At 31.0% G+C, this 17,606-nt stretch overlaps 1 protein-coding gene across 14 annotated transcripts in view; it reads left to right on the plus strand.

Annotated features, from left to right (window-relative positions):
* LOC145295882 (SCY1-like protein 2) overlaps nt 1-17,606 on the plus strand; it is a 681,757-nt gene that overhangs the window by 509,394 nt on the left and 154,757 nt on the right. For all 14 annotated transcript variants that reach the window (XR_013869903.1, XM_080141631.1, XM_080141623.1 and 11 more), the window contains exon 6: nt 15,916-16,131. Coding sequence is in view for 13 of the 14 variants with exons in the window: in XM_080141631.1 (XP_079997757.1) it covers nt 15,916-16,131 (216 nt within the window). In the remaining variant the exon portion in view is untranslated. The remainder of the gene's footprint in view (nt 1-15,915; nt 16,132-17,606) is intronic.

Below are 17,606 nucleotides of genomic sequence, written 5' to 3' on the forward strand. Positions count from 1 at the left end.
ATACTCTAATAATATCTATGTATCTCATATACTCGAATAATATATATGTATCTCATATACTAGAATAATATCTATGTATCTCATATAGAAATAATATCTATGTATCTCATATAGAAATAATATCTATGTATCTCATATAGAAATAATATCTATGTATCTCATATAGAAATAATATCTATGTATCTCATATAGAACTAATATCTATGTATCTCATATACTAGAATAATATCTATGTATCTCATATAGAAATAATATCTATGTATCTCATATAGAAATAATATCTATGTATCTCATATACTAGAATAATATCTATGTATCTCATATAAAAATAATATCTATGTATCTCATATAGAAATAATATCTATGTATCTCATATAGAAATAATATCTATGTATCTCATATACTAGAATAATATCTATGTATCTTATATAGAAATAATATCTATGTATCTCATATACTAGAATAATATCTATGTATCTCATATAGAAATAATATAGAATAATATCTATGTATCTCATATACTCGAATAATATCTATGTATCTCATATAGAAATAATATAGAATAATATCTATGTATCTCATATACTCGAATAATATCTATGTATCTCATATACTAAAATAATATCTATGTATCTCATATACTTAAATAATATCTATGTATCTCATATACTAAAATAATATCTATGTATCTCATATAGAAATTATATCTATGTATCTCATATAGAAATAATATCTATGTATCTCATATACTCGAATAATATCTATGTATCTCATATAGAAATAATATAGAATAATATCTATGTATCTCATATACTAAAATAATATCTATGTATCTCATATACTTAAATAATATCTATGTATCTCATATACTAAAATAATATCTATGTATCTCATATAGAAATTATATCTATGTATCTCATATAGAAATAATATCTATGTATCTCATATACTCGAATAATATCTATGTATCTCATATAGAAATAATAAAGAATAATATCTATGTATCTCATATAGAAATAATATAGAATGATATCTATGTATCTCATATAGAAATAATATAGAATCTATGTATCTCATATAGAAATAATATAGAATAATATCTATGTATCTCATATAGAAATAATATAGAATAATATCTATGTATCTCATATAGAAATAATACAGAATAATATCTATGTATCTCATATAGAAATAATATAGAATAATATCTATGTATCTCATATAGAAATAATATAGAATCTATGTATCTCATATAGAAATAATATATATGTATCTCATATAGAAATAATATATATTTATCTCATATAGAAATAATATAGAATAATATCTATGTATCTCATATACTAGAATAATATCTATGTATCGCATATAGAAATAATATATATGTATCTCATATAGAAATAATATCTATGTATCTCATATACTCGAATAATATCTATGTATCTCATATAGAAATAATATCTATGTATCTCATATAGAAATAATATCTATGTATCTCATATAGAAATAATATAGAATAATATCTATGTATCTCATATACTCGAATAATATCTTTGTATCTCATATAGAAATAATATCTATGTATCTCATATAGAAATAATATCTATGTATCTCATATAGAAATAATATAGAATAATATCTATGTATCTCATATACTAGAATAATATCTATGTATCTCATATAGAAATAATATCTATGTATCTCATATAGAAATAATATCTATGTATCTCATATACTCGAATAATATCTATGTATCTCATATAGAAATAATATCTATGTATTTCATATACTAGAATAATATCTATGTATCTCATTATAGAAATAATATCTATGTATCTCATATAGAAATAATATCTATGTATCTCATATAGAAATAATATCTATGTATCTCATATAGAAATAATATATATGTATCTCATATACTCGAATAATATCTATGTATCTCATATACTCTAATAATATCTATGTATCTCATATACTCGAATAATATATATGTATCTCATATACTAGAATAATATCTATGTATCTCATATAGAAATAATATCTATGTATCTCATATAGAAATAATATCTATGTATCTCATATAGAAATAATATCTATGTATCTCATATAGAAATAATATCTATGTATCTCATATAGAACTAATATCTATGTATCTCATATACTAGAATAATATCTATGTATCTCATATAGAAATAATATCTATGTATCTCATATAGAAATAATATCTATGTATCTCATATACTAGAATAATATCTATGTATCTCATATAAAAATAATATCTATGTATCTCATATAGAAATAATATCTATGTATCTCATATAGAAATAATATCTATGTATCTCATATACTGGAATAATATCTATGTATCTTATATAGAAATAATATCTATGTATCTCATATACTAGAATAATATCTATGTATCTCATATAGAAATAATATAGAATAATATCTATGTATCTCATATACTCGAATAATATCTATGTATCTCATATAGAAATAATATAGAATAATATCTATGTATCTCATATACTCGAATAATATCTATGTATCTCATATACTAAAATAATATCTATGTATCTCATATACTTAAATAATATCTATGTATCTCATATACTAAAATAATATCTATGTATCTCATATAGAAATTATATCTATGTATCTCATATAGAAATAATATCTATGTATCTCATATACTCGAATAATATCTATGTATCTCATATAGAAATAATATAGAATAATATCTATGTATCTCATATACTAAAATAATATCTATGTATCTCATATACTTAAATAATATCTATGTATCTCATATACTAAAATAATATCTATGTATCTCATATAGAAATTATATCTATGTATCTCATATAGAAATAATATCTATGTATCTCATATACTCGAATAATATCTATGTATCTCATATAGAAATAATAAAGAATAATATCTATGTATCTCATATAGAAATAATATAGAATGATATCTATGTATCTCATATAGAAATAATATAGAATCTATGTATCTCATATAGAAATAATATAGAATAATATCTATGTATCTCATATAGAAATAATATAGAATAATATCTATGTATCTCATATAGAAATAATACAGAATAATATCTATGTATCTCATATAGAAATAATATAGAATAATATCTATGTATCTCATATAGAAATAATATAGAATCTATGTATCTCATATAGAAATAATATAGAATAATATCTATGTATCTCATATAGAAATAATATAGAATAATATCTATTTATCTCATATAGAAATAATATAGAATAATATCTATGTATCTCATATAGAAATAATATAGAATAATATCTATGTATCTCATATACTGGAATAATATCTATGTATCTCATATAGAAATAATATCTATGTATCTCATATACTAGAATAATATCTATGTATCTCATATAGAAATAATATAGAACAATATCTATGTATCTCATATAGAAATAATATAGAATAATATCTATGTATCTCATATAGAAATAATATGGAATAATATCTATGTATCTCATATCGAAATAATATAGAATCTATGTATCTCATATAGAAATAATATAGAATCTATGTACCTCATATAGAAATTTTATAGAATAATATCTATATATCTCATATAGAAATGAAGTGCTAGCCTCCTTATTTCTGAGAACTTCGACTAAAGTAAAATACAGCAAATAAACGGATAAATGTCTTATATACAACATGAAAATAAAATAGAATTTTATTGAAGCTCTTCATCATTCCAGTAATTATAAAAGAAACTGGATTCATGAAAAGGCCTTTTATGCATCTCTTTTAGAGATCAAGTATCAACCCCACGAAGAGAATCCCCTGATTTTTGAGAATTTCGACTGATTTAAAATGAATTAAAAAAAAGAATAGTTAGAAATAAATCATACATAATCTAAGATGATTTTGTAATTCTTACAGCTATGTACCTAGAAAACGAAGTTATTAAACCTATCATAGTGATATGGGACAAGGAGAAAGATTAAACAACACAGCAAATAAACGGATAAATGTCTTATATACAACAATAGAGGTTTCTGCAATAATTCTGGTTTAAACATCACCGAGGAGAAGAGATAACGAAATACCAACGTCATACGCATAACATGAAAAGAAAATGGAATCTAAGGAAGATATTTATCATTCTTGTAACTATAATTTCAAAACAAATTTCGCAAATATACTCGGTGAACCAAGTGCAAGACAGATAAAAACAATTGCAGTTTAAAGTGCGGTTTAAATCTTAAAAAATAATATTGGTTGAAATGTGTGATATAGTGGATGAATGTTCGGCATCCGGTAAAGTATCCCATCTCCAGCTATAATAAATGATGATAGATAGATATATATATAGATAGATAGATAGATAGATATATAGATATGCTGCTTATTTATTATCGCCCGTCAATAAAAAATACTTTCTTTATATCCATTTTAATTTCACATCTAGATAATGAATTTGCATGCTTTACAAATTTACAATAAAGCTTTGCGAATATTAACTAAGCTTATAAACATTGCTAATTGTCAGTTGTTTGATAATGAGTTTCGCATAAAAATGAATGAAATAATGGCAAAAACACGTGTTCCATGTCATGATATAGTTTAGTCTACTAACTAGATAAATAGTTACGTGCGTGCATCTATTCGGTCCGATTTCAGATATTTCCACAACTGAATTATATCAGTTGAGAGAAACCACAAGAAAGTCGCTTTGGTCTTCTCCATGTTTCATATATTCACAGTAGAATTGACGATAATAAGTTGAGCACGCCGGTTAATTGATTCCGTCTCGTCTTCACTAGAAGCATCCGCGTGCAGTGCGTGATTGTGAACGGATAACGTTGTCAATTATTAAATCAGGTATGGGGAGTTCGAATCCTACCTACCATAATTTATTATGGTTATTTATGTGCTACTGTAGTTAGGGAAAGAGAATCTACCAGCATTCCTTACTTCCTAGCAATGGGGAGAGTAGCACTTGTTTAGATTCTGATCCAAGTTGTGGTAACATCGCGACGGTATTCCCCGGTATGTTTACGGAAGCAAATGTTGACGCAAATGTTAGTTAATCGATAATCAGCTGTGAGCACATGACATATTTCAATGAATTCATGAAATTAATTTCAAAACAATTTTTTTACTTATACACTTATTGAACCGTGTTGAAAAAATAATGTCATTATTTAGAAAGCCATTTTTAACATGGGAGAGGAGGGTGATTTTGTAACTATTCTGTACTTTCACATAACAATTTAATAAAAAAGGATGTCGTAAAACTTTAATTTAACTTGAAAATACTATTTAAAAATAGCGCGGTTCAAAAGTGCACAAACATCCATTTTTTGTTTTTGTGTACAACTCGAAAATGCATGACAGAATTATGTACAGAAACATTAATACTCTTAAAGGAGTTATCGTTTTCTCTCAAGAAAAGAAAACTTATTTTAAAGAAAAAAATCCAAAAAATTATTAAAATATAAAAATATGTAGAATGATTTGCAGGAAAACTGTAGGGAACAAGTTATACCTCTTTAAAAAAAACTCGTGTCTATTGGTAATTTTAATTTTTTTAAATTTCTTGAAAGTGAAACATACTTTTCCCCAGTTATTTCCATGTTTTCGTTGTAAAAAATTATTAATTAAAAAAAATACAAAATAAAACAATTTATTTGAAAATCTCATTGAAAAAAAAAATTTATATACTTTTTTGATAAATATTAGTCTTCTTCATACAATTCAACTTATGGTAACTATTTTTATTGTTTTACATTTTTCCCGCCATTTTGTTAGTTTGTCTCACTTGATTGCCATATTTTGAATCTATCATCTTTGACAGTTTTTGTGTAGTCGGCATTTTCTGGCTGCTTCCATAATCATGCCGATAGATGCGGGCGCGGTGTTTCCAGAATTTGGATCAGAATCTGAACAAGTATCTGGGAAAATAGTAAGGTTTGATCATACGCAATGAATCTTTGGCTGTTGTGCCTTTGCATCAAATAACTTCAAATAGAAGAATATACCGCAAGACAGAACAAAAACCAAACTTAGAATCCATCGCATATAATTCGATGTCTTTAGCGTATCACGCTAGTAAGATATGCGATGAAACACAGGTTTTTTTTAATATTTTGCAGTTTAGAATAAGTAAACAAAGCAAATGTGCACGCTTTATATGATAAAACGAAGTATTATTGCTGCATCTTGAGAAATACCTTTTAGAGCATTTTCTTCTTTCTTCAAAATTGATTTACAATTTAGTGGGTGATGTTATCTTATCTTACCTGTGATCTCTTTCTTCCGAAGAAACGTTGTTGGTCTTTCGCAACTTTAACTATATTTTCATGTGAGGTGCTCGACCGAGCTCCAATATCTGATTCATCCCTGTAAAACATTCGTATCCAATGCTCGCCCAGCTACTACAACTGTAAATATTTTTTCTATAAGCAGAGTTCAGTTCCAAGAACTTTCGATGTAGAACGTAATAACACACGGCTGTTTTCTGCCATAAACATGATCGTTTTCAATTTCAATGTTAACAAAGTCTTCTTAAGCCGTCCTTTTAAATAATTAAATTCTGCGCCATCTGCTATTCTATCTGGCTCATTGTCCTCTGGTATCATTAACCCTTGTTGTTTGGGTCTTGATGACAACTTATTAAAAAAACAATTGTTGAGCATATGAAACTTGAAATTTAAATCTAATAATCCTATTTGGTTTAATGTTTAATCATGTATGAGGTTGACAAAAAAATTATTGCGGTTTTTTACTTTTAAATTTAGATGCGCATATCTTTGTTTGAATAAACACTTATTGGTCAAAATAAACGCCATCAGAATAAACACATTTTGCCAAAGCAAAACAAGTGTATTTATGCCAGTAACATTAAAATCTTGCGTTCTGGTGGCGATGAAGTCGCTGAAGGCGTTTTTGATATCTCTTGGGTTTTTTTAAGCATTTCTTACGCAGAAATTCTCGAAATGCTTTCAAAATGGTAGTCAGTAGGTTTGGAGAATATGGCGTATGAGGCAGAGTTTCGTTTTCCAATTCGTTCAACTTCTGCAAGATCGGTTTCGCAACGTGTGGTCAAGAATTGAGTCGGGGAGAATAGGGGTTTTTCATATACTGGACGTTATTGTCGAAGTTTCTGGTGCATTTCATCCATTTGTTGACAGTACTTCTCCAATTTAATGGTTTTGCCTGCATTCAAAAATCTGTAATGGATGAGATCGGTCGCCGACCACCGAACAGTCAGCATGATCTTCTTTTCGTGCACCTTTGGCTTCGGGAAGTGTCGTGAAGCTGCGTCGGCATCTAATCACTGAGTTGAGCGTCGCCGGTTGTCGCAAAGAACCCACTTTTTATCGCAAGTCACAACCCGGTCGAGAAACGAGTCGTTTTTGTTGTGTAAAAGGCAAAAATGACACTTCATAACCGCGTTTTTTTTTTGGTTGTCTTTCTATTTGTAAGACACCTATTTATCAAGTTCTTTGACTTGCCAATCTCACTCAAGTAGTTGGAAATCGTCGTATACGTTAGTCTAATTCAGAAGTTTTTGAACAGTTGTGTGTGGATTGGCTTCGACTAAGCCTCTGAATTGATCGTTGTCAACATTCGATAGCCGACCACTACGCTCATCATCTTTAAGACTCTCGTCGTTGCCACGAAATTTCATAAACCGCCATTGTGCTGAGCGTATAGTTTCTGATACAAATGCTTCGTTAATATCGCGAACTTTTCGGCCTAACTTGAATTGAAATTAGAAATTGTATGAATTTGCTTTTTCCCCATCTTTTATTCATCGTTCTGAAAAGTAGACATATTTGTTTTAAAGCGATTGTAGTTTAAACAATTAGATAAAGCTAAAAAACTGTCTTTAAAATGATATATAAAGTAAAAGTATTATAACGAAAACTTACTTGAAAATACATCATTTAAATTCAAAATCTAAAAAATCCCGCAAAAACTTCCGTATCAACCGAATATTTATCAAAGTAAAATCTCGCTTTCATTCTTAATGGCGACTGATGAGAACAGCGTATAGCATTTACTATCACACGGTTTATGATAAAAAAAAAATGTAACTCCAAAAGACAAAATATCTATTTTATAATGCGATAATAATTTATAATTCTAATTAATTGATTTATTGGTATTCTCATTTGTTTGTTTTTATTTATATCTGATATTTTCGCATGTTCTATGCCTAAATTTTCGGTACATATACATATAATATACTGTACTATTTTATAGTATTTTCTAAGCTAAATTCAAGTTTTACAGTACCTTTTGTTTATTCAATTTTTACGCGAAACTGTTACAAAACACCCTCCCATTTTCCATGGGTTTCTAAATAATAACGTTATTATTTCAGCACGGTACCTTCTCTTCATAAGTACTAAATTTGCGTTGATGGCAATATTCAAGCACTATTGCTATCGCAGAAATATTTTTCCATTGTTCCTAGCCATTCCTCATTGTCCATCATAAAACCGGTTCCTCTTCCATAACCATTGTTCTTACACTCCTATACATCTCCCACCCTTCTGGATGAATCAATTTCTACACGTAATGAACGACAAAGCCATTCAAAGTCTTCCGGGTGCATGATCGGCCTAATAGATTTGTTGTGGCCATTTACGTAATAATATTATTATATAAGTCATGAACTCGCAATTTCACAGTGCAATGTGTAAAATAGCTTTTGGAGTAATCGCATAAAATGAATCGTTTCCATTTCTATATTTTTTAGCTGAGGATTGCTTATTCGTATTATTTGGATTCTTTGGACTACTGTTCTCATCTTGAGTGTCATTTTCACGATGTTTCGGTCGATTTCATCTCCGACTTTCCTCAAATGTATCTTATCCAACTCAGGAATGTTTCTGTCGAACTCAGGAATTTGGATGGTATTTCGAACGGAACCCTTTATTTACTTCACCGGCTGACAGAACAAGAGCATGCTACCTCCGTGAAATAAAAAAAGGGTTCCGTTCAAAATTTCGTCCAAATTCCCGAGTTCTACAAGATACACCGGAAGAAGGTCGGAGGTTACTTCGACCGAAACTTTGTGAAAATAACACTAAAGATGAGCACAATAGTCCGATAAATCAAAATAATACGGATCATTTCCACATGTCAGGTGCTCGACTGAGTTTCTATCTATACCCTACTCTGCAGAACATTCACAATAGACATTCATCTAGCTACACTGTCAACAATTACCCTTTATTCTCTGCCTGTACATAAAAATGAACAAAAGTTCCAAGAGTAAAGTTTCTTTCTTAGAACTACCCTCACGTTGAACACAATACTGCGCGGCTGCTTTTCAACTGAGCTCAATATGACCGATAGTTGCTAAATGTGCAATCAAAGAAAATAGAGTTGTCAATCTAAAGTTCACCCTATAAGATGAGATAAAAAAATAAATATGTGTAATATATCAAATTGAATAATTATAAAACTTTCTTTAGAAAATACCTAATTACAACAAGAATATTATAATGAAAAATGTATTAAAATTTTGATAAAACTTGGTTCTATTTATTCTAATAGGATTCACTATCCTATAAATAGTATAGCAAGTTATTCATAAATTAGATAAAATGTGACCGTTTTCAAATTCAATATAAACAAATTCTTGTTGAATCTTCCTCTTAAATAATGAAATCCTACCCAAGTTTCGCCATTACTGATCATTAGGATGCTGTCTCATCGACCACCTGGCACTCATTAAACCACATCCTCGAGTTGCCTTTAAACCTTCATAAGCGCTGATCACTACTACCTAGTAAAAAGTATATGCATTGTGTTTTAGCAATAAATAAACCACGTTTTATCAAAATATCGAGGTATTAGTCACTATAATACCCTTGTCGTAATAAAGTATTTTCTAATTGCAATAACTAAAAATAGGCTAAGATACACAAATTGAAAGGAAAGGTGTTTTGTTTACTATTTAAAAGGCGAAATATTGACTCTTCTATAAGTAGGACACTAGGTACATGTGATATACAATGAGTGCAATAAGTATCAGATACAAAGCAAAAAGTTCATTTATTTTTATTACACGAAAACAAAATCAATAACAAAATGCTATTCTAATGCATTTTCGTATGATTTTTGATACGAGATTTGTAGTTATCATACAAACATACATTAGAAAAGCATTTTGTTATTGATTTTGTTTTCGTGTAATAAAAAATAAAGCAACATTTTACTTTGTAACGGATACTTATTGCATCCGCTGTGTTTTTAGAAATCAAGAGGGTGTACACTCGGTATAAAATTTGCATATTTGTCACTCAGTCCTCATTTTTCTAATGAGTGATTTTTCTGACAAAGGGAGAAGAAAAAGCTGTATTCTAGGTTGGCAGTATTTTGCGTGAACAGTCGACAGAGATGACGGAAATTTTCTGTTCTATGTCTATCCTTGTAGCCATGTCACTAGTAAGGGTGCTGGAGGTAAACGTTTTATCTGGGCTGACGTTATCCGCCTGATAGTCAGGGACCCGAACCTTGAATTAACCACTAAGGAGGCTGTCCTATCAGCAGGCGCAAAGTACTGGGACTGCTGTATTGCCATTTGGTGAATGGATTCTGGACCATGCAGTAGTCTCTGGTGGGGCCTCTCGATGCCATACTAGTGGGTAATTGTTACGGCTTTACCTTATCATGTGCTACAAAAAAAAAAGAAAATAAAATTCTTCGTTACTTTTCTCTCTTTGTTTCCCCTCTCTGTCCTGCTCTAAGCAAGTCTGACGACCTAGTCCACAAACTCCAAAATTCCATCATGACAAGTTTCAATAAATAATACACGATTAAATCCGGATCTGAAACTTCCAACGTAAACCCCCACTACCATGTCTCCTTCTCCAACATCAGGGGTCTACGTTCTAACCTTCCAGAGGTTGAAGCCCAATTACAGGAGACTAAACCAGACCTTTTATTTTTAAGCGAAACCGGAATTGGACAGACTATTTCCCTAAATGAGTTCGTAATTAAAGGATACTCTAACCTAACTTCCAAATCTGACCCCCAAGATCGCCATGGGCATGGAATATGTGCCTATATAAAAGATGGCTTTCCATGTGGTAGGGACATCTCCAGAGAAGATCCTAACTTACCCTATATGTGCTTCCGAGTAGCACTAGCTCACACTACGGCATTTATATTTACTCTCTATCGCCCCCACAACAGCGGAGTTACTATCTTTAAAAGCATATCTGAGAAAATCGACCAAGTCCTATCTGCTCATCCTTCAGCTAACATTCACGTATGTGGAGACTTCAATGTTCACAAGGTGGAATGGTTAACTTACTCAAACAAAACCGATGATGAGGGAAGGTTCTGTCATGATTTCTCCATTGCTTATGACCTAACTCAGATTGTTCACGAACCCACCGTGTGCTCGACAATGACGGCCAGTATGCAAGTCTCCTATACCTTTTTCTCACAACTTACCCTGAACTATGTTCAGTTTCCGTTCTGTCTCCTCTTGGGTCTTCCGACCACTCAGTTGTATCAATTAAGATAAAAATGAAATGTAATAAGTCCTCAAACGTACCTCTCCGTCGTACAGTATATCGATACACTATGGCTGACTGGGATAGTTTCCGTACATTTATATCGGATCTTCCTCTGCGTTCCATGTTTAAAAAGGATGTGTCATCTATAGTATCAGATCTGACGGAATGGTTAATTGTAGGTATAGACAATTTCATATCCTCAAAAAAGTTCCAGCAAAAACTCAACAGCCAGCCATGGTTCTCTCCAGAATGTGCTGCTGCTATTGCGCACAGAAACCACTTTTTCCACTGCTTCCAACGTAATAGATATATGAAACTAAAGCCGCTTTCAGGACTGCCAGCAACCATTGTAAGAAAGTAATAAAGAACGCAAGAGAGTTGTATGCTCAGTCCGTCAAGTCCAAAGTAGCTGAGCAGCGGCTTGGTTCCCACCAGTTTTGGCAAATAGCAAACAGAATCCTGAACAGAAGCGTGTGCTCTATCCCAACTATCATCAATGGACCTGAGGTAATCTCGTCAGCATCAGACAAAGCCAAACTCTTTGCCAAGAACTTTGCAGCCAATTCTACCCTTTGCGACCAAGGCCGCCAACCCCCAATATTTCCTCCTGTATCAGAAAACACACTATGGGATATACAAATATCTGTACGTGATGTTGCCAAGCTAATCAAAAACCTTGATTCCAGTAAAGCAACCGGCCCTGACGGTATTCCAATTATAGTACTAAAAAAAATCAACCAGAACTAGCGCCCATACTTACAAAACTGTTTAAATGTTGTCTTAAGGAGATTGCTTCCCATCACCCTGGAAAATCTCATCAGTATGCGCTGTATTTAAGAATTCAGGTGATCGTTCATCCCCCTCTCAGTACAGGCTAATAAGTCTCCTGTGCGTCATGAGTAAGTTGCTGGAATTTGTGTAAAATAGAGAAGTAATCAACCATCTCAGCAAAAATAACCTTCTTAGTGACACACAATATGGTTTCCGTTCTACTAGATCTACAGCAGATGTGCTTACAGTTATATCTCATAGGATTAGCGAATCTCTCGACAGAGGCAATCTTTCTAGGGCAATTGCTCTTGACATATCAAAGGCCTTTGATAGGGTATGGCATAAAGGTTTACTTCACAAGATCTCCAGCTATGGTATAGCTGGAAATGTCTTCTCAATTATTAAATCATTTCTCTCTGATAGGTTCATAAGAGTAGTAGTTGAGGGGCAAAAATCAGAAGTTCACAGTATAAATGTTGGAGTACCTCAGGGGTCCATCCTGGCCCAACTCTTTTCCTGATCTACATTAATGATCTTCCAAATCACATCCTTACATCATTCGTAGACATTTTTGCTGACGACACTACCATCTATGGTAGCACATCTAAGACAGTAAACGACCAAGTTCTCTCCGATTCTCTCTCCTCTGATCTTGATCACGTTGTACAATGGGGAAAGGAGTGGCTGGTTACTTTTAATGCATCTAAAACCAAGCTTCTATGTTTACATCATCAACGTTCTGATCCCCATCTGGCATCAATTAAAATGAATGGCTCTCGTCTTGGGGAGGCCTCAAGTTTTGACAGGCTTCTGGGCTTGACCTTTACTCCTGATCTTAAATGGAACACGTACATCAAATCTGTTGTCAAGGCCGCTGGAAAAATGGTCGGATCCTTCTATCGATCCAGTAGATATCTCACTGCTGATGCAATTCTCTATCTATAAGAGCCAGATACGTCCAAGGATGGAATACTGTTGCCACATATGGGCAGGAGCTGCTAGAAAAGACTTGTCTTGCCTTGTTAGGGTTCAAAATAGACTTCGTGGCCTGGTGGGAGATGTCCTTTTCTCTTCGCTGCAACCTCTATCTCACAGAAGAGATGTTGCGAGTTTGTCTCTGCTTTATCGTTATTTTCATGGAAAGTGTTCGACTGAGCTTCAATCTATGGTCCCCCCTCGCCAAACTTTCACAAGAAACACTCGACTAGCTGAAAACATTATAAATAATTTTCCCCACTCTTTATCTGTGCCTAAACCTAAACATAGATTCCATGAACAAAGTGTTTTTCTTAGAACTGCACGCCTGTGGAATTGTCTTCCGTTTTCCTGCTTTCCAGCTGTCTATAATATGGTTGTCTTCAAGTCCAACCTGAACAAGTTTCTGATGAGCCGTTCCACTTAAGTTAACAAATTTACCGAACTTCCATTACTATCGATTACTATATTGTCCTTTTGACTACTGTACACTCTTTAACCCTTATCCTTGAGTGGCCTTTCGGCCTTGATAAGTGGTGACGCCTATGTAAAAAAAATATATAAGTTCATACATCATCGAATAAATAGAATTTTAGCAAATTTTGGAAGAATTTTTTCTCTTGGAGAGACGTTGATGAAGATAAAGGAATTTTATCCTTTCTTCAGAGTAATTATGCAGTAAGTAGTAGATATATTATTGCATAGATTTTATAAATTATTTGATGTCCTATTTATAGGACATTGGATCCTATTAGAATCAATAAAACCAAGTTTTATCAAAATTTTATGAATTTTTCATTATAATATTCTTGTTGTAATTAAGTATTTTCTAAAGAACCGGAAAGTTTATAACTATTTTATTCAATTTGATATATTATACACATATTTTTTAATCTCATCTTATAGGGGGAACTTTAAATGTACAACTCTATTTTTTTATTGCACATTTAGCAACTATCGGTCATATTGATTCAGCTTGGTTTAGCTATTAATCATGTGGTTTGAGCAAGATGGAGGCGCATGCAACGCAGCACGATATGCGATCAATTTACTGAGAACCACATTTGATGAACGAATAATTTCACAAAATGCACCCGTCAAATTGGTACCTCGTTCATGCAATTGAATCTCATTAAATTATTTTCTTTATTCCCATGTCTACGCTGATAAACCAGATACAATAAACTACTTGGAAGACAGCATCGGGCGTGTTATTGTCGAAATAGAGCTGAACATAATGCGTAGAGTTGTGAAAAATGGACTTCTAGATTATGCCATATACGTGGGAGTGGCGGACTATATCCCCGGAAATTTATTTAAATAATATATACAAATTTTAATTTTTTGAATGAATCACATATTTGTGTATTTTTTTTTTATTTACATAATTTAAAGTTCGCCGCCTCTAAAAAAACTGTCTTTATTAAAACATACTAAGATATCGGTGGAATTCCACCCTATTCATAGAAGACTGTAATTTGTGTTGTTGTTTGTTTTGTTTTTTTTTCATTTTGATGGTGATGTTAAGTCCAAAAGTAATTGCTCTTGAAGGGTAAAGTTCAACGGCTCATCTTCTTGGCGGTTATATTAAAGAATAAAAAAAACAAAGCACATTACAAAGTTTTCTATGATTAAGATAGAATTCTGCCGAAATTTTCAGAAAAAAAAATGATATACATTTTTATTTTAATAATTACTCTGTTTTCCAATGTTTTCATTTTAACTTTAAGAAATAATGTTTTAAAGTAGTGGTTCCCAACCTATCAAATATAGCAACTTATTTTAGAAAAATCAATAAGGAAGCGATTCTAATCCTTAAATTTTCTTATATATTCATTCATGTTTGTGCAAAAGAATCAGCAATATATTGCGATTATTGAACTATTCATTATTTATTCGTGATATAATTATATATTCCATAAATTCAGTATTAATTTCCAAAATATTTGTAAAAAAAAAAATTCCAAAGCCGCTACAAAAATTAATTAATTTCAAATCAATTCGAAATTATTCGAACACACAAATTTCCACCGTTATGTAAAGTATGTTTATGAACTAATTTTAATAAGATGGCTGGTATTTTTAGCTAGCAAGTCTATCCAGGTCTTTGTTGTCAATATGACACACCTCAAGTCGTCTTCCACATTTAATTGATTTCGGGACTTGTTTTTAAGGATGAGAAGTTGGACGAATGCTGCTTCACATAAATTGTTGGGAACAGCAATAAATTCTTTATTGTGATTTCTGACATTGCTGGAAATTTTTAGAACCGTTTTGCTGAAAATTCTTGTAATTGCATTTTATCAATATTGGTTTTTCATCGTGTTTTATATAATATTCACATTGGCTTAAAATCAATTGGCGATCTAATAGCATTGATGGCGCGACTCCATTTGGAATTGCGACTCACAGGTTGGGGACCTCTACTTTATTGGATGTGCTTTCTCCTATTTAAACACTGATGCATGATTTGTAAAATGGTTGACGAATTTTAAAAAAATCAAACTTTTAAGTGCATTGTTACTAAATGCGTAAAGATGTGTGTAAATTGTGAACAAAAATGAAATACTAACATGTGACAAATTTCCAAGAAATGTGATTGTGTGAATTGTAGGACAGCTACCTGTGCCACCCGTGGACAACCAAGCTACCAAAGATGGCGCAACCCGACTTGAATTACATGGCACCTGAGATGCTCACAGACAAGACGTGCTCTTCTCTCAGCGATATCTTTTCCTTGGGAATGGTTGTGTGTTCCGTATATAATTCGGGTAAACCATTGATTGAGGCAGAACACAGTGTCAACCTTTATCTGAAAAAACTAGACCAGGTAAATAATTATCAATCTTTTGGTACTCATCGAGTTTAAAAACTTAGACTTGCACAAAATGTTTCGTGTATACTTATCTGTTGGAACAAAAATAAGCTTTACGCCAAAATTTATGCAAATTCATCCATATTTTTTGTTTTTATAAAATAAAATAAAATTTGATGAGTAAATGATTTCTAGCAGATATTATAATATATGTACGTTGAATTGTGTCCGTTCGGCGATTGACCTTAATGTAAACAGAAAATGGCGGATGACATTAAGACATTTCGTCATTAAAATGTGTTTTGCTTATTTTAAAAAATGGTTGTTGAATTTGCCTAGTTTTCATGTACTGTGTTTTTTATTGTTGAATTTGACTAGTTTTTATGTACTGTGTTTTTTATTGTTGAATTTGCCTAGTTTTTATGTACTGTGTTTTTTATTGTTGAATTTGCCTAGTTTTTATGTACTGTGTTTTTTTTATTATTGAATTTGCCTAGTTTTTATGTACTATGTTTTTTATTGTTGAATTTGACTAGTTTTTATGTACTGTGTTTTTTTATTGTTGAATTTGACTAGTTTTTATGTACTGTGTTGATATTGTTGAATTTGCCTAGTTTTTATGTACTGTGTTTTTCTGTTGTTAAATTTGCCTAGTTTTTATATACTATGTTTTTTATTGTCGAATTTGCCTAGTTTTTATGTACTGTGTTTTTTTTATTATTGAATTTGCCTAGTTGTTATGTACTATGTTTTTTATTGTTGAATTTGCCTAGTTTTTATGTACTGTGTTTTTTATTATTGAATTTGCCTAGTTTTCATGTACTGTGTTTTTTATTGTTGAATTTGCCTAGTTTTCATGTACTGTGTTTTTTATTGTTGAATTTGCCTAGTTTTTATGTACTGTGTTTTTTATTGTTGAATTTGCCTAGTTTTTATGTACTGTGTTTTTTTATTGTTGAATTTGCCTAGTTTTCATGTACTGTGTTTTTTATTGTTGAATTTGCCTAGTTTTCATGTACTATGTTTTTTATTGTTGAATTTGCCTAGTTTTTATGTACTGTGTTTTTTATTGTTGAATTTGCCTAGTTTTTATGTACTGTGTTTTTTATTGTTGAATTTGCCTAGTTTTTATGTACTGTGTCTTTTTATTGTTGAATTTGCCTAGTTTTCATGTACTGTGTGTTTTATTGTTGAATTTGCCTAGTTTTTATGTACTGTGTTTTTTATTGTTGAATTTGCCTAGTTTTTATGTACTGTGTTTTTTATTGTTGAATTTGCCTAGTTTTTATGTACTGTGTTTTTTATTGTTGAATTTGCCTAGTTTTTATGTACTGTGTTTTTTATTGTTGAATTTGCCTAATTTTTATGTACTATGTTTGTTATTGTTGAATTTGCCTAGTTTTTATGTACTATGTTTGTTATTGTTGAATTTGCCTAGTTTTTATGTACTGTTTTTTTTATTGTTGAATTTGCCTAATTTTTATGTACTA

The sequence above is a fragment of the Euprymna scolopes genome, chromosome 16 (genome assembly GCF_053919585.1).
Source record: "Euprymna scolopes isolate OS-2025 chromosome 16, ASM5391958v1, whole genome shotgun sequence".
NCBI classification, from domain to species: domain Eukaryota; kingdom Metazoa; phylum Mollusca; class Cephalopoda; order Sepiida; family Sepiolidae; genus Euprymna; species Euprymna scolopes.